This window comes from Psittacula echo, assembly GCF_963264785.1.
Source record: "Psittacula echo genome assembly, chromosome: 27".
In the NCBI taxonomy this organism is placed as follows: domain Eukaryota; kingdom Metazoa; phylum Chordata; class Aves; order Psittaciformes; family Psittacidae; genus Psittacula; species Psittacula echo.
The window spans coordinates 3,364,136-3,381,874 of record NC_137762.1 but is presented as its reverse complement, the minus strand read 5'-3'; the positions used below and the strand labels follow the sequence as shown (position 1 = coordinate 3,381,874).

At 58.2% G+C, this 17,739-nt stretch overlaps 1 protein-coding gene across 1 annotated transcript; it reads right to left on the bottom strand.

Moving 5' to 3' along the window:
- Nucleotides 1-333: 333 nt before the first annotated feature.
- Nucleotides 334-5,416, bottom strand: LOC308230555 (MYG1 exonuclease-like; the record flags this gene model as incomplete). The annotated part of the gene is made up of 7 exons (XM_080635325.1): nt 334-555; nt 624-805; nt 3,699-3,821; nt 3,914-4,063; nt 4,151-4,310; nt 4,601-4,713; nt 5,249-5,416. 7 exons carry the CDS (start codon nt 5,414-5,416, stop codon nt 345-347), a joined length of 1,107 nt encoding a protein of 368 aa, XP_080491451.1. The 3' UTR covers nt 334-344.
- Nucleotides 5,417-17,739: the final 12,323 nt, after the last annotated feature.

Sequence of the window (17,739 nt, the reverse complement as noted above, 5' to 3'; positions counted from 1 at the left end):
CCCCATGGCCCCGCGGATGGAGCTGGAGCGAGGGGGGAGCCGCGTGTCCCGTCCACCCCCCCTCGCTGCTGGGTGCGCGGGGGGGGGCAGCGGGAGCCAAGCACGGTGGGGGGGGCGATGCCAGCACCCCAAGGACCCCCCCATTGCACTGAATGCACTGGGCATACACTGGGTTGTACTGGGGGGGGGAAGCAGCAGATACAGGAGTGGGAACACGCTTCGTCCTGAGTCTCTTGTTTCGGGCTCTCACCATCCCACGCTGGGATGAGGGGCAGTGACACCCCCCCCCCAGCCCCATGACAACGATCCCATCCCATGGGTTGATCCCTGCAGCGATCCCTGGATCAGAGGGTTCCTTTGGGGGTGCCGGTGCCAGGAGGGGCCTCGTCCGCCCCGCGCTGCTCCAGGGTCCTCCGGGCCATCTCCAGGGCCCCGTCCCGCGTGCGGTTCCCGCCGATGAAGCCGGTGGCGTGCACGAAGACGCAGCCGGGAATGCCGGAGAGCCGGGATAAGGCCTCATCCCGGAGCCCGCGCCAGGGCTCGGGCAGGGGCAGGCTGCGGGGGGGGCAGAGGGTCAGAGCCTGCTCCCGGGTATGGGGCTGGGGGCCAGGGCCGGGGCTCACCGGCTCTGGAAGGAGTGCGGCGCCGTGGGCACGCTCTGCACCCGCCACTGCCCGCCCCGCTCCGGGAACAGCACCAGCAGCAGCGGCTGCGGCAGCGCCAGCTCCCGCTCCAGCCTGAAGATGTGCTCCTGCCATGGGCACCCGCCCTGCGGCAGCTCCAGCACCACCCCGCTGCCGTCCACCTGCACCGGGGGGGACATGGATGTGTGTAAGGATACAGGGATGCAGGAGGGGTGCAGGGCTGTGTGTAAGGATATAGGGGTGCAGGAGGGGTGCAGGGCTGTGTGTAAGGATATAGGGGTGCAGGAGGAGTGCAGGGCTGTGTGTAAGGATATAGGGGTGCAGGAGGGGTGCAGGGCTGTGTGTAAGGATATAGGGATGCAGGAGGGGTGCAGGGCTGTGTGTAAGGATATAGGGGTGCAGGAGGAGTGCAGGGCTGTGTGTAAGGATATAGGGATGCAGGAGGGGTGCAGGGCTGTGTGTAAGGATATAGGGGTGCAGGAGGAGTGCAGGGCTGTGTGTAAGGATATAGGGATGCAGGAGGGGTGCAGGGCTGTGTGTAAGGATATAGGGGTGCAGGAGGAGTGCAGGGCTGTGTGTAAGGATATAGGGATGCAGGAGGGGTGCAGGGCTGTGTGTAAGGATATAGGGATGCAGGAGGGGTGCAGGGCTGTGTGTAAGGATATAGGGATGCAGGAGGGGTGCAGGGCTGTGTGTAAGGATATAGGGGTGCAGGAGGGGTGCAGGGCTGTGTGTAAGGATATAGGGATGCAGGAGGGGTGCAGGGCTGTGTATAAGGATATAGGGGTGCAGGGGGGGTGCAGGGCTGTGTGTAAGGATACAGGGATGCAGGAGGGGTGCAGGGCTGTGTGTAAGGATATAGGGGTGCAGGAGGGGTGCAGGGCTGTGTGTAAGGATATAGGGATGCAGGAGGGGTGCAGGGCTGTGTATAAGGATATAGGGGTGCAGGGGGGGTGCAGGGCTGTGTGTAAGGATATAGGGATGCAGGAGGGGTGCAGGGCTGTGTATAAGGATATAGGGATGCAGGAGGGGTGCAGGGCTGTGTGTAAGGATATAGGGGTGCAGGGGGGGTGCAGGGCTGTGTGTAAGGATATAGGGATGCAGGAGGGGTGCAGGGCTGTGTGTAAGGATATAGGGATGCAGGAGGGGTGCAGGGCTGTGTATAAGGATATAGGGGTGCAGGAGGGGTGCAGGGCTGTGTGTAAGGATATAGGGATGCAGGAGGGGTGCAGGGCTGTGTATAAGGATATAGGGATGCAGGAGGGGTGCAGGGCTGTGTGTAAGGATATAGGGATGCAGGAGGGGTGCAGGGCTGTGTGTAAGGATATAGGGATGCAGGAGGGGTGCAGGGCTGTATGTAAGGATATAGGGATGCAGGAGGGGTGCAGGGCTGTGTGTAAGGATATAGGGATGCAGGAGGGGTGCAGGGCTGTGTATAAGGATATAGGGGTGCAGGGGGGGTGCAGGGCTGTGTGTAAGGATATAGGGATGCAGGAGGGGTGCAGGGCTGTGTATAAGGATATAGGGGTGCAGGGGGGCTGCAGGGCTGTGTGTAAGGATATAGGGATGCAGGAGGGGTGCAGGGCTGTGTATAAGGATATAGGGATGCAGGAGGGGTGCAGGGCTGTGTATAAGGATATAGGGATGCAGGAGGGGTGCAGGGCTGTATGTAAGGATATAGGGATGCAGGAGGGGTGCAGGGCTGTATGTAAGGATATAGGGATGCAGGAGGGGTGCAGGGCTGTGTATAAGGATATAGGGATGCAGGAGGGGTGCAGGGCTGTATGTAAGGATATAGGGATGCAGGAGGGGTGCAGGGCTGTGTATAAGGATATAGGGGTGCAGGAGGGGTGCAGGGCTGTGTGTAAGGATATAGGGGTGCAGGAGGGGTGCAGGGCTGTGTATAAGGATATAGGGGTGCAGGAGGGGTGCAGGGCTGTGTGTAAGGATATAGGGAAGCAGGAGGGGTGCAGGGCTGTGTATAAGGATATAGGGGTGCAGGAGGGGTGCAGGGCTGTGTGTAAGGATATAGGGATGCAGGAGGGGTGCAGGGCTGTGTATAAGGATATAGGGATGCAGGAGGGGTGCAGGGCTGTGTATAAGGATATAGGGGTGCAGGAGGGGTGCAGGGCTGTGTGTAAGGATATAGGGATGCAGGAGGGGTGCAGGGCTGTGTGTAAGGATATAGGGATGCAGGAGGGGTGCAGGGCTGTGTATAAGGATATAGGGGTGCAGGAGGGGTGCAGGGCTGTGTGTAAGGATATAGGGGTGCAGGAGGGGTGCAGGGCTGTGTGTAAGGATATAGGGATGCAGGAGGGGTGCAGGGCTGTGTATAAGGATATAGGGGTGCAGGAGGGGTGCAGGGCTGTGTGTAAGGATATAGGGAAGCAGGAGGGGTGCAGGGCTGTGTATAAGGATATAGGGGTGCAGGAGGGGTGCAGGGCTGTGTGTAAGGATATAGGGATGCAGGAGGGGTGCAGGGCTGTGTATAAGGATATAGGGGTGCAGGAGGGGTGCAGGGCTGTGTGTAAGGATATAGGGGTGCAGGAGGGGTGCAGGGCTGTGTGTAAGGATATAGGGATGCAGGAGGGATGCAGGGCTGTGTATAAGGATATAGGGGTGCAGGAGGGGTGCAGGGCTGTGTGTAAGGATATAGGGATGCAGGAGGGGTGCAGGGCTGTGTATAAGGATATGGGGTGCAGGGCTGTGTGTAAGGATATAGGGGTGCAGGAGGGGTGCAGGGCTGTGTGTAAGGATATAGGGGTGCAGGAGGGGTGCAGGGCTGTGTATAAGGATATAGGGGTGCAGGGGGGGTGCAGGGCTGTATGTAAGGATATAGGAGTGCAGGAGGGGTGCAGGGCTGTATGTAAGGATATTGGGGTGCAGGGGGGTGCAGGGCTGTAGGGATACTGGGTCATGTGTAAGGATAGAGAGGTGCAGGGCCATGTATAGGGATACGGGGTGCAGCGGCCACCCTGGGCCATGCAGGGACGTCCATCCCGAGGGGACCTGCCCCCCCCCCCCGCACTGCTCCCCCAGAGCCCCAATGAGTACCTCAAAGCGGCGCCGGATGCTCTCGTGCACCAGCGCCCGCACCGGCAGCCAGCTCTGGTGGCAATGGTCCACCCGCTCCAGGAACTCGCTCCGCACCAGCTCCATGGCCCGCTGGAACCCGGCCTTTAGGGGGGGGACAGACACACGGGGTGGGTCAGGGATGGCCAAGGCACAGGGGGGGCGGCCCCGTGCTGCCCCCATGGCCCCGTCCCCACCTCGGTGTCCTGGTCGGGGTCGTTCCAGCGCGGGTTGAGGCGCCCGACGCGGGCGCTGAGGGTGCTGCTCAGGGCATAGCGGGGCTCCCCCTCCGCCTGCGCGATGCCGTTGTCGATGGCATCGATCTCCTCCACGAAGCTCTCGTACAGCTGGGGAGAAAGGGGGTCCCTCTGCTATGGGGAGCCCTCCATCCGTGGGGGAAGCTGGGTTACGTCCCCCCCCCCGAGCCTCCATACCTGGTCATAGAGCGCAGCCACTACGGGGCTGTCCTCTGGCTGCCCCAGCAGCTCCGCCAGGATCTGGGAGCCAAAGTGGCAGTAAATGAGCCCGGCGCTGCTGAGCTTCGTGCTCCAGGGCTTGTCAGGCCGGAGGCTCCGCATGGAATGCGTGAAGGATCTGCAGGGCCGTGCGCGGGCAGGGAACGGGTTGGGATGGAAAGGACCTGAAAGCTCCTCCAGCTCCAATGCAGCTCCAGGGACCCCTTCCACTGGAGCAGGGTGCTCCGAGCCCCTGTGTCCAACCTGGCCTTGAACGCTGCCAGGGATGGGGCAGCCACAGCTTCTCTGGGCACCCTGTGCCAGCGCCTCAGCACCCTCACAGGGAAGAGCCTCAGCCTAAGAGCTTCTATCATGGGACACCCCCCCCAGCACCCAGGGGACCCCGGTGTGGGCATGGAGGGGCCTCACCTCTGGTGATGGTCGTAGCGGTGCCGCTCGGGGTCGTACTCACCCCCCACATCCACCACGACCTCGCACTGCGCCAGGCGCTGCGGGTCCCGGGTGCGCAGCACCTCTGCGTCCTGCGGGGGGGGGGTAATGTTGGGGAACCCGGGGGGGGCCCCCCCCCCAGGAGCTGCCCTTGGTGAGAGCAGGGAGCATGAGGGGCACTGAGAACTTCAGGTTGATCCCCAGGGGGCAATGGGGACCCCAAGGGGAGCGCCTAAGGGTGCCCATGCACCCTGACAGGGACTGGGGACCCAAAGGGTGCCCCTCAGGTGCAAACAAGGACCAAAGGGTGGCCTTGGGGTGGGACCAGGGGCCTAAGGGTGGGAGCAGGACCCCAGAGAGGGGCCGTGGGTCTGAGGGGTGCTCTCTGGGTGCAACCGGGAACACAAAGGCGGGACTGGGGCCCTAAGGGTGACCCCCAGCTATGCCCGGATACCCTAAGCAGTGACTGGACCTAGGGGTGGCCGCTGGCCGGGACCAGGCACCGGACACCCCAAGGGTGACCCCGGCTGCAACCGGGACCTGCCCCCGGTCACAGGGGGCGACGCCGCTGAGGAGGCCCCGGTTCCGCCGCACGGTGCCGGGGCAGGGCTCGCGGCGGGGCCGTACCCGGAAGCGCGGCAGCAGCCGCAGGAGCGCACACGCCAGGGCCTCATCGCAGTGGAAGGTCCCGTCGTGGGTCCCGATGCGCGGCGCGGCCCCGGTACCGGTACCGGCCCCGACACAGGCCCCGGCAGCTGCCATGAGGCGGGCGGCGCGGCGCATCACACTGCGCATGCGCCATCCCTGCGCGCAGGTCCGTGCCTCAGTCTGCGCATGCGTCAGCCGCGGGCCGCTACCATGACTCCGCCCCGTCGCGAGTCCCGCGGTACTGCTCTGCGCATGCGCAGCTTCAAACTGTCCCCGGCCCTCTCTTCCGCTGCGTGCATGCCCCGCCCAACCCACGCCCCGGCGCCATCACGCATGCGCCAATGCCCCGCCTGGATGGAAGCCAGCGTGAGCTGCGTGGGACGGGGGCGTGGCCAATGGGAGGAGGGGGTGGAGCCAATGGGCGCGAATTCCCGGAGGCCACGCCCCCGCCGCCGGGTACACGTGGGCAGGCAGCCACGCGGCCACAGACACGTGCTGACGGGACACGTGTGCATATGGACACACACACGGGACACGTGGACGCACACGTACACACGAGCCATACATGTGCACACACACATGTACACACGGGACACGTGCACACAAGTACACACGGGACATACATATACACACAGGATGTACATGTACACACACATGTACACATGGGACATGTGAACACAGAGGATATACATGTGCACACATGCACACAGGGACATTCATGTACACACACATGTACACATGAGACATACATGTGCACACACAGGACACAGATGTGCACACACACATATACACACAGGACATATATGTGCACACACATGTACACACGGGACACATGCACACACGTACATACAGGACATATATGTGCACACACACGACATACATGTGCACAAACAGACACGGGACATGTGCACAGACATGTACACACAGGACATACTTGTACACACACAGGACATACATGCACACAGAGGACATACATGTGCACACACATGTACACACAGGACACGGGTACACACACAGGACATGCATGTGCGCACACACTCAAATACACAAAGGACACGTGTGCACATACACGTACACACAGGACATGTGTGCACACACAGGACATACATGTGCACACACACATACACACAGGACGTGCACACACACGTACACACAGGACATGTGTGTACACACACAGGACATACATGTACACACACAGGACATACATGTGCACACACACGTACACACGGGACATGCGCACACACATGTACACACAGGACATACATGTGCACACACATGTACACACGGAACATGTGCACGCACATGTACACACAGGACATACATGTGCACACACAAAACATACATGTGCACACGCACACACGTACACACAGGACACGTGTGCACACACAGGACATACATGTACACACGCAGGACATACATGTGCACACACACATGTACACACGGGACATGTGCACACACATGTACACACAGGACATACATGTACACACACAAGACATACATGTGCACACGCACACACGTACACACAGGACACGTGTGCACACACACACACACATGCAAGGAAGGGCGCAGGGACCGCCCGGCCCCGGCCTCTTCCCCATCCCTCCCCGCAGGGCCGGGCCCTGCCCCGCAGCCCCCCCAGGATGTGCAGCTCCAGCGCCGTTCGAGCGAGTTTATTTGCAAGGAGCGAGCTGGGGCCGTCCCGGGCGCCGCGGGGCTCCTCCGTGGTCCCGCCGGTACAGGGAAGGACGGGGACGGAGGGGGAAGAGCAGCCTCCGGTGCCCGGCTCCAGCCCAGCGCTGGGCGCCGGAGCCGAGCTGGAGCCGTGGTTGTCACCCCCATGATGGGGCCGCAGCCGGGAGCTGCACCCGAGGGCACCGCGGAGCCCGGGACCACGAATCACGGCTCATCCGGTTGTTGCCGCGGGGCTGAGGGCAAACGTCCCCTCACATGGGAGCGGTGCGAGGTGGGGCCGCAGCCCCCGGCAGCCTCAGCCGGTGCCTCCCTCGTTGGTGGGGGGCAGAGGAATTGAGCTGTGCCTCTTTGGCAGTAAGTCAGCTTTGCAACGGTGCCATCCGCATTGCTGTCGCTCCTCCATTTCCCAACTCAAAGTCCATTACAATGGAACCTCTTTGGTACCCGTGCTCGGCTGCCCAGCATCCCAGGGAGTAGAGCAGGAACGGTTGGCCTCTGCTCCCACAGCCGAAGAGCCAGGGCAAAAAACTGGAGCTGTGCCTCTTCTGCAGAAAGTCAGCTTTGCAACGGTGCCATCCGCATTGCTTTCGCTCCTCGATTTCCCAACTCAAAGTCCATTACAATGGAACCTCTTTGGCACCCGTGCTCGGCTGCCCAGCATCCCAGGGAGTAGAGCACGAACGGTTGGCCTCTGCTCCCACAGCCGAAGAGCCAGGGCAAAAAACTGGAGCTGTGCCTCTTCTGCAGAAAGTCAGCTTTGCAACGGTGCCATCCGCATTGCTGTCGCTCCTCGATTTCCCAACTCAAAGTCCATTACAATGGAACCTCTTTGGCACCCGTGCTGGGCTGCCCAGCATCCCAGGGAGTAGAGCACGAATGGTTGGCCTCTGCTCCCACAGCCGAAGAGCCAGGGCAAAAAACTTGAGCTGTGCCTCTTCTGCAGAAAGTCAGCTTTGCAACGGTGCCATCCACATTGCTGTCGCTCCTCGATTTCCCAACTCATAGTCCATTACAATGGAACCTCTTTGGCACCCGTGCTGGGCTGCCCAGCATCCCAGGGAGTAGAGCACGAACGGTTGGCCTCTGCTCCCACAGCCGAAGAGCCAGGGCAAAAAACTGGAGCTGTGCCTCTTCTGCAGAAAGTCAGCTTTGCAACGGTGCCATCCGCATTGCTGTCGCTCCTCCATTTCCCAACTCAAAGTCCATTACAATGGAACCTCTTTGGCACCCGTGCTGGGCTGCCCAGCATCCCAGGGAGTAGAGCACGAACATTTGGCCTCTGCTCCCACAGCCGAAGAGCCAGGGCAAAAAACTGGAGCTGTGCCTCTTCTGCAGAAAGTCAGCTTTGCAACGGTGCCATCCGCATTGCTGTCGCTCCTCCATTTCCCAACTCAAAGTCCATTACAATGGAACCTCTTTGGCACCCGTGCTCGGCTGCCCAGCATCCCAGGGAGTAGAGCACGAACATTTGACTTCTACTCCCACGGCCGAAGAACCAGGGCAAAAAACTTGAGCTGTGCCTCTTCTGCAGAAAGTCAGCTTTGCAAGGGTGCCATCCGCATTGCTGTCGCTCCTCCATTTCCCAACTCAAAGTCCATTACGATGGAACCTCTTTGGCACCCGTGCTCGGCTGCCCTGCATCCCAGGGAGTAGAGCACGAACGGTTGGCCTCTGCTCCCACAGCCGAAGAGCCAGGGCAAAAAACTTGAGCTGCGCCTCTTCTGCAGAAAGTCAGCTTTGCAACGGTGCCATCCGCATTGCTGTCGCTCCTCCATTTCCCAACTCAAAGTCCATTACAATGGAACCTCTTTTGCACCCGTGCCCGGCTGCCCAGCATTCCAAGGAGTAGAACACGAACAGTTGGCCTCTGCTCCCACAGCCGAAGAGCCAGGGCAAAAAACTTGAGCTGTGCCTCTTCTGCAGAAAGTCAGCTTTGCAACGGTGCCATCCACATTGCTGTCGCTCCTCCATTTCCCAACTCAAAGTCCATTACAATGGAACCTCTTTGGCACCCGTGCTGGGCTGCCCAGCATGCTAGGGAGTAGAGCATGAACGGTTGGCCTCTGCTCCCACAGCCGAAGAGCCAGGGCAAAAAACTTGAGCTGTGCCTCTTCTGCAGAAAGTCAGCTTTGCAACGGTGCCATCCACATTGCTGTCGCTCCTCGATTTCCCAACTCAAAGTCCATTACAATGGAACCTCTTTGGCACCCGTTCTCGGCTGCCCAGCATCCCAGGGAGTAGAGCACGAACGGTTGGCCTCTGCTCCCACAGCCGAAGAGCCAGGGCAAAAAACTGGAGCTGTGCCTCTTCTGCAGAAAGTCACCTTTGCAACGGTGCCATCCGCATTGCTGTCGCTCCTCGATTTCCCAACTCAAAGTCCATTACAATGGAACCTCTTTGGCACCCGTGCTGGGCTGCCCAGCATCCCAGGGAGTAGAGCACGAACGGTTGGCCTCTGCTCCCACAGCCGAAGAGCCAGGGCAAAAAACTTGAGCTGTGCCTCTTCTGCAGAAAGTCAGCTTTGCTACAGTGCCATCCGCATTGCTGTCGCTCCTCCATTTCCCAACTCAAAGTCCATTACAATGGAACCTCTTTTGCACCCGTGCTCGGCTGCCCAGCATGCCAGGGAGTAGAGCACGAACGGTTGGCCTCTGCTCCCACAGCTGAAGAGCCAGGGCAAAAAACTGGAGCTGTGCCTCTTCTGCAGAAAGTCAGCTTTGCAACGGTGCCATCTACATTGCTGTCGCTCCTCGATTTCCCAACTCAAAGTCCATTACAATAGAACCTCTTTGGCACCCGTGCTCGGCTGCCCAGCATCCCAGGGATTAGAGCACGAATATTTGACTTCTACTCCCACGGCCGAAGAGCCAGGGCAAAAAACTGGAGCTGTGCCTCTTCTGCAGAAAGTCAGCTTTGCAAAGGTGCCATCCGCATTGCTGTCGCTCCTCCATTTCCCAACTCAAAGTCCATTACGATGGAACCTCTTTGGCATCCGTGCTCGGCTGCCCAGCATCCCAGGGAGTAGAGCACGAACGGTTGGCCTCTGCTCCCACAGCCGAAGAGCCAGGGCAAAAAACTGGAGCTGTGCCTCTTCTGCAGAAAGTCAGCTTTGCAACGGTGCCATCCGCATTGCTGTCGCTCCTCCATTTCCCAACTCAAAGTCCATTACAATGGAACCTCTTTGGCACCCGTGCTGGGCTGCCCAGCATCCCAGGGAGTAGAGCACGAGCGGTTGGCCTCTGCTCCCACAGCCGAAGAGCCAGGGCAAAAAACTTGAGCTGTGCCTCTTCTGCAGAAAGTCAGCTTTGCAACGGTGCCATCCGCATTGCTGTCGCTCCTCCATTTCCCAACTCAAAGTCCATTACAATGGAACCTCTTTGGCACCCGTGCTGGGCTGCCCAGCATCCCAGGGAGTAGAGCACGAACGGTTGGCCTCTGCTCCCACAGCCGAAGAGCCAGGGCAAAAAACTTGAGCTGTGCCTCTTCTGCAGAAAGTCAGCTTTGCAACGGTGCCATCCGCATTGCTGTCGCTCCTCTATTTCCCAACTCTAAGTCCATTACAATGGAACCTCTTTGGCACCCGTGCCCGGCTGCCCAGCATTCCAGGGAGTAGAGCACGAACGGTTGGCCTCTGCTCCCACAGCCGAAGAGCCGGGGCAAAAAACTGGAGCTGTGCCTCTTCTGCAGAAAGTCAGCTTTGCAACGGTGCCATCCGCATTGCTGTCGCTCCTCGGTTTCCCAACTCAAAGTCCATTACAATGGAACCTCTTTGGCACCCGTGCTGGGCTGCCCAGCATCCCAGGGAGTAGAGCACGAACGGTTGGCCTCTGCTCCCACAGCCGAAGAGCCAGGGCAAAAAACTTGAGCTGTGCCTCTTCTGCAGAAAGTCAGCTTTGCAACGGTGCCATCCGCATTGCTGTCGCTCCTCCATTTCCCAACTCAAAGTCCATTACAATGGAACCTCTTTGGCACCCGTGCTGGGCTGCCCAGCATCCCAGGGAGTAGAGCACAAACGGTTGGCCTCTGCTCCCACAGCCGAAGAGCCAGGGCAAAAAACTTGAGCTGTGCCTCTTCTGCAGAAAGTCAGCTTTGCAACGGTGCCATCCGCATTGCTGTCGCTCCTCCATTTCCCAACTCAAAGTCCATTACAATGGAACCTCTTTTGCACCCGTGCTCGGCTGCCCAGCATCCCAGGGAGTAGAGCACGAACGGTTGGCCTCTGCTCCCACAGCCGAAGAGCCAGGGCAAAAAACTTGAGCTGTGCCTCTTCTGCAGAAAGTCAGCTTTGCAACGGTGCCATCTGCATTGCTGTCGCTCCTCCATTTCCCAACTCAAAGTCCATTACAATGGAACCTCTTTGGCACCCGTGCTCGGCTGCCAGCATCCCAGGGATTGAAGCACGAACGGTTGGCCTCTGCTCCCACAGCCGAAGAGCCAGGGCAAAAAACTTGAGCTGTGCCTCTTCTGCAGAAAGTCAGCTTTGCAACGGTGCCATCCGCATTGCTGTCGCTCCTCGATTTCCCAACTCAAAGTCCATTACAATGGAACCTCTTTGGCACCCGTGCTGGGCTGCCCAGCATCCCAGGGAGTAGAGCACGAACGGTTGGCCTCTGCTCCCACAGCCGAAGAGCCAGGGCAAAAAACTGGAGCTGTGCCTCTTCTGCAGAAAGTCAGCTTTGCAACGGTGCCATCCGCATTGCTGTCGCTCCTCCATTTCCCAACTCAAAGTCCATTACAATGGAAACTCTTTGGCACCCGTGCTGGGCTGCCCAGCATCCCAGGGAGTAGAGCACGAACATTTGACTTCTACTCCCACGGCCGAAGAACCAGGGCAAAAAAACTGGAGCTGTGCCTCTTCTGCAGAAAGTCAGCTTTGCAACGGTGCCATCCGCATTGCTGTCGCTCCTCGATTTCCCAACTCAAAGTCCATTACAATGGAACCTCTTTGGCACCCGTGCTGGGCTGCCCTGCATCCCAGGGAGTAGAGCACGAACGGTTGGCCTCTGCTCCCACAGCCGAAGAGCCGGGGCAAAAAACTTGAGCTGTGCCTCTTCTGCAGAAAGTCAGCTTTGCAACGTTGCCATCCGCATTGCTGTAACTCCTCGATTTCCCAACTCAAAGTCCATTACAATGGAACCTCTTTGGCACCCGTGCTCGGCTGCCCAGCATCCCAGGGAGTAGAGCACGAACGGTTGGCCTCTGCTCCCACAGCCGAAGAGCCAGGGCAAAAAACTTGAGCTGTGCCTCTTCTGCAGAAAGTCAGCTTTGCAACGGTGCCATCCGCATTGCTGTCGCTCCTCCATTTCCCAACTCAAAGTCCATTACAATGGAACCTCTTTGGCACCCGTGCTGGGCTGCCCAGCATCCCAGGGATTAGAGCACGAATATTTGACTTCTACTCCCACGGCCGAAGAACCAGGGCAAAAAACTGGAGCTGTGCCTCTTCTGCAGAAAGTCAGCTTTGCAACGGTGCCATCCGCATTGCTGTCGCTCCTCCATTTCCCAACTCAAAGTCCATTACGATGGAACCTCTTTGGCATCCGTGCTCGGCTGCCCAGCATCCCAGGGAGTAGAGCACGAACGGTTGGCCTCTGCTCCCACAGCCGAAGAGCCAGGGCAAAAAACTGGAGCTGTGCCTCTTCTGCAGAAAGTCAGCTTTGCAACGGTGCCATCCGCATTGCTGTCGCTCCTCCATTTCCCAACTCAAAGTCCATTACAATGGAACCTCTTTGGCACCCGTGCTGGGCTGCCCAGCATCCCAGGGAGTAGAGCACGAACGGTTGGCCTCTGCTCCCACAGCCGAAGAGCCAGGGCAAAAAACTTGAGCTGTGCCTCTTCTGCAGAAAGTCAGCTTTGCAACGGTGCCATCCGCATTGCTGTCGCTCCTCCATTTCCCAACTCAAAGTCCATTACAATGGAACCTCTTTGGCACCCGTGCTCGGCTGCCCAGCATCCCAGGGAGTAGAGCACGAATGGTTGGCCTCTGCTCCCACAGCCGAAGAGCCAGGGCAAAAAACTTGAGCTGTGCCTCTTCTGCAGAAAGTCAGCTTTGCAACGGTGCCATCCACATTGCTGTCGCTAATCGATTTCCCAACACTAAGTCCATTACAACGGAGCCTCTTTGGTACCCGTGCTCGGCTGCCCTGCATCCCAGGGAGTAGAGCACGAACATTTGACTTCTACTCCCACGGCCGAAGAACCAGGGCAAAAAACTGGAGCTGTGCCTCTTCTGCAGAAAGTCAGCTTTGCAACGTTGCCATCCGCATTGCTGTCGCTCCTCGATTTCCCAACTCAAAGTCCATTACAATGGAACCTCTTTGGCACCCGTGCTGGGCTGCCCAGCATCCCAGGGAGTAGAGCACGAACGGTTGGCCTCTGCTCCCACAGCCGAAGAGCCAGGGCAAAAAACTTGAGCTGTGCCTCTTCTGCAGAAAGTCAGCTTTGCAACGGTGCCATCCGCATTGCTGTCGCTCCTCTATTTCCCAACTCTAAGTCCATTACAATGGAACCTCTTTTGCACCCGTGCTCGGCTGCCCAGCATTCCAGGGAGTAGAGCACGAACGGTTGGCCTCTGCTCCCACAGCCGAAGAGCCAGGGCAAAAAACTGGAGCTGTGCCTCTTCTGCAGAAAGTCAGCTTTGCAACGGTGCCATCCGCATTGCTGTCGCTCCTCGGTTTCCCAACTCAAAGTCCATTACAATGGAACCTCTTTGGCACCCGTGCTCGGCTGCCCAGCATCCCAGGGAGTAGAGCACGAACGGTTGGCCTCTGCTCCCAGAGCCGAAGAGCCAGGGCAAAAAACTTGAGCTGTGCCTCTTCTGCAGAAAGTCAGCTTTGCAACGGTGCCATCCGCATTGCTGTCGCTCCTCGGTTTCCCAACTCAAAGTCCATTACAATGGAACCTCTTTGGCACCCGTGCTCGGCTGCCCAGCATCCCAGGGAGTAGAGCACGAACGGTTGGCCTCTGCTCCCACAGCCGAAGAGCCAGGGCAAAAAACTTGAGCTGTGCCTCTTCTGCAGAAAGTCAGCTTTGCAACGGTGCCATCCGCATTGCTGTCGCTCCTCCATTTCCCAACTCAAAGTCCATTACAATGGAACCTCTTTTGCACCCGTGCTGGGCTGCCCAGCATCCCAGGGAGTAGAGCACGAACGGTTGGCCTCTGCTCCCACAGCCGAAGAGCCAGGGCAAAAAACTTGAGCTGTGCCTCTTCTGCAGAAAGTCAGCTTTGCAACGGTGCCATCTGCATTGCTGTCGCTCCTCCATTTCCCAACTCAAAGTCCATTAAAATGGAACCTCTTTGGCACCCGTGCTGGGCTGCCCAGCATCCCAGGGAGTAGAGCACGAACGGTTGGCCTCTGCTCCCACAGCCGAAGAGCCAGGGCAAAAAACTTGAGCTGTGCCTCTTCTGCAGAAAGTCAGCTTTGCAACGGTGCCATCCGCATTGCTGTCGCTCCTCGATTTCCCAACTCAAAGTCCATTACAATGGAACCTCTTTTGCACCCGTGCTCGGCTGCCCAGCATCCCAGGGAGTAGAGCACGAACGGTTGGCCTCTGCTCCCACAGCCGAAGAGCCAGGGCAAAAAACTTGAGCTGTGCCTCTTCTGCAGAAAGTCAGCTTTGCAACGGTGCCATCCGCATTGCTGTCGCTCCTCGATTTCCCAACTCAAAGTCCATTACAATGGAACCTCTTTGGCACCCGTGCTCGGCTGCCAGCATCCCAGGGATTGAAGCACGAACGGTTGGCCTCTGCTCCCACAGCCGAAGAGCCAGGGCAAAAAACTTGAGCTGTGCCTCTTCTGCAGAAAGTCAGCTTTGCAACGGTGCCATCCGCATTGCTGTCGCTCCTCGATTTCCCAACTCAAAGTCCATTACAATGGAACCTCTTTGGCACCCGTGCCTGGCTGCCCAGCATCCCAGGGAGTAGAGCACGAACGGTTGGCCTCTGCTCCCACAGCCGAAGAGCCAGGGCAAAAAACTGGAGCTGTGCCTCTTCTGCAGAAAGTCAGCTTTGCAACGGTGCCATCCGCATTGCTGTCGCTCCTCGATTTCCCAACTCAAAGTCCATTACAATGGAACCTCTTTGGCACCCGTGCTGGGCTGCCCAGCATCCCAGGGAGTAGAGCACGAACATTTGACTTCTACTCCCACGGCCGAAGAACCAGGGCAAAAAAACTGGAGCTGTGCCTCTTCTGCAGAAAGTCAGCTTTGCAACGGTGCCATCCGCATTGCTGTCGCTCCTCGATTTCCCAACTCAAAGTCCATTACAATGGAACCTCTTTGGCACCCGTGCCCGGCTGTCCTGCATCCCAGGGAGTAGAGCACGAACGGTTGGCCTCTGCTCCCACAGCCGAAGAGCCGGGGCAAAAAACTTGAGCTGTGCCTCTTCTGCAGAAAGTCAGCTTTGCAACGTTGCCATCCGCATTGCTGTAACTCCTCGATTTCCCAACTCAAAGTCCATTACAGTGGAACCTCTTTGGCACCCGTTCTCGGCTGCCCAGCATCCCAGGGAGTAGAGCACGAACGGTTGGCCTCTGCTCCCACAGCCGAAGAGCCAGGGCAAAAAACTTGAGCTGTGCCTCTTCTGCAGAAAGTCAGCTTTGCAACGGTGCCATCCGCATTGCTGTCGCTCCTCGATTTCCCAACTCAAAGTCCATTACAATGGAACCTCTTTGGCACCCGTGCTCGGCTGCCCAGCATCCCAGGGAGTAGAGCACGAACGGTTGGCCTCTGCTCCCACAGCCGAAGAGCCAGGGCAAAAAACTTGAGCTGTGCCTCTTCTGCAGAAAGTCAGCTTTGCTACAGTGCCATCAGCATTGCTGTCGCTCCTCCATTTCCCAACTCAAAGTCCATTACGATGGAACCTCTTTGGCATCCGTGCTCGGCTGCCCAGCATCCCAGGGAGTAGAGCACGAACGGTTGGCCTCTGCTCCCACAGCCGAAGAGCCAGGGCAAAAAACTTGAGCTGTGCCTCTTCTGCAGAAAGTCAGCTTTGCAACGGTGCCATCCACATTGCTGTCGCTCCTCGATTTCCCAACACAAAGTCCATTACAACGGAGCCTCTTTGGTACCCGTGCTCGGCTGCCCTGCATCCCAGGGAGTAGAGCACGAACATTTGACTTCTACTCCCACGGCCGAAGAACCAGGGCAAAAAACTGGAGCTGTGCGTCTTCTGCAGAAAGTCAGCTTTGCAACGGTGCCATCCGCATTGCTGTCGCTCCTCGATTTCCCAACTCAAAGTCCATTACAATGGAACCTCTTTGGCACCCGTGCCCGGCTGCCCAGCATCCCAGGGAGTAGAACACGAACGGTTGGCCTCTGCTCGCACAGCCGAAGAGCCAGGGCAAAAAACCGGAGCTGTGCCTCTTCTGCAGAAAGTCAGCTTTGCAACGGTGCCATCCGCATTGCTGTCGCTCCTCGATTTCCCAACACAAAGTCCATTACAATGGAACCTCTTTGGCACCCGTGCTGGGCTGCCCAGCATCCCAGGGAGTAGAGCACGAACGGTTGGCCTCTGCTCCCACAGCCGAAGAGCCAGGGCAAAAAACTTGAGCTGTGCCTCTTCTGCAGAAAGTCAGCTTTGCAACGGTGCCATCCGCATTGCTGTCGCTCCTCCATTTCCCAACTCAAAGTCCATTACAATGGAACCTCTTTGGCACCCGTGCTGGGCTGCCCAGCATCCCAGGGAGTAGAGCACGAACGGTTGGCCTCTGCTCCCACAGCCGAAGAGCCAGGGCAAAAAACTTGAGCTGTGCCTCTTCTGCAGAAAGTCAGCTTTGCTACAGTGCCATCCGCATTGCTGTCGCTCCTCCATTTCCCAACTCAAAGTCCATTACAATGGAACCTCTTTTGCACCCGTGCTCGGCTGCCCAGCATCCCAGGGAGTAGAGCACGAACGGTTGGCCTCTGCTCCCACAGCCGAAGAGCCAGGGCAAAAAACTTGAGCTGTGCCTCTTCTGCAGAAAGTCAGCTTTGCAACGGTGCCATCTGCATTGCTGTCGCTCCTCGATTTCCCAACTCAAAGTCCATTACAATGGAACCTCTTTGGCACCCGTGCTCGGCTGCCAGCATCCCAGGGATTGAAGCACGAACGGTTGGCCTCTGCTCCCACAGCCGAAGAGCCAGGGCAAAAAACTTGAGCTGTGCCTCTTCTGCAGAAAGTCAGCTTTGCAACGGTGCCATCCACATTGCTGTCGCTCCTCCATTTCCCAACTCAAAGTCCATTACAATGGAACCTCTTTGGCACCCGTGCTGGGCTGCCCAGCATGCCAGGGAGTAGAGCACGAACGGTTGGCCTCTGCTCCCACAGCCGAAGAGCCAGGGCAAAAAACTGGAGCTGTGCCTCTTCTGCAGAACGTCAGCTTTGCAACGGTGCCATCCGCATTGCTGTCGCTCCTCGATTTCCCAACTCAAAGTCCATTACAATGGAACCTCTTTGGCACCCGTGCTGGGCTGCCCAGCATCCCAGGGAGTAGAGCACGAACGGTTGGCCTCTGCTCCCACAGCCGAAGAGCCAGGGCAAAAAACTGGAGCTGTGCCTCTTCTGCAGAAAGTCAGCTTTGCAACGGTGCCATCCGCATTGCTGTCGCTCCTCCATTTCCCAACTCAAAGTCCATTACAATGGAACCTCTTTGGCACCCGTGCTGGGCTGCCCAGCATCCCAGGGAGTAGAGCACGAACATTTGACTTCTACTCCCACAGCCGAAGAACCAGGGCAAAAAACTGGAGCTGTGCCTCTTCTGCAGAAAGTCAGCTTTGCAACGGTGCCATCCGCATTGCTG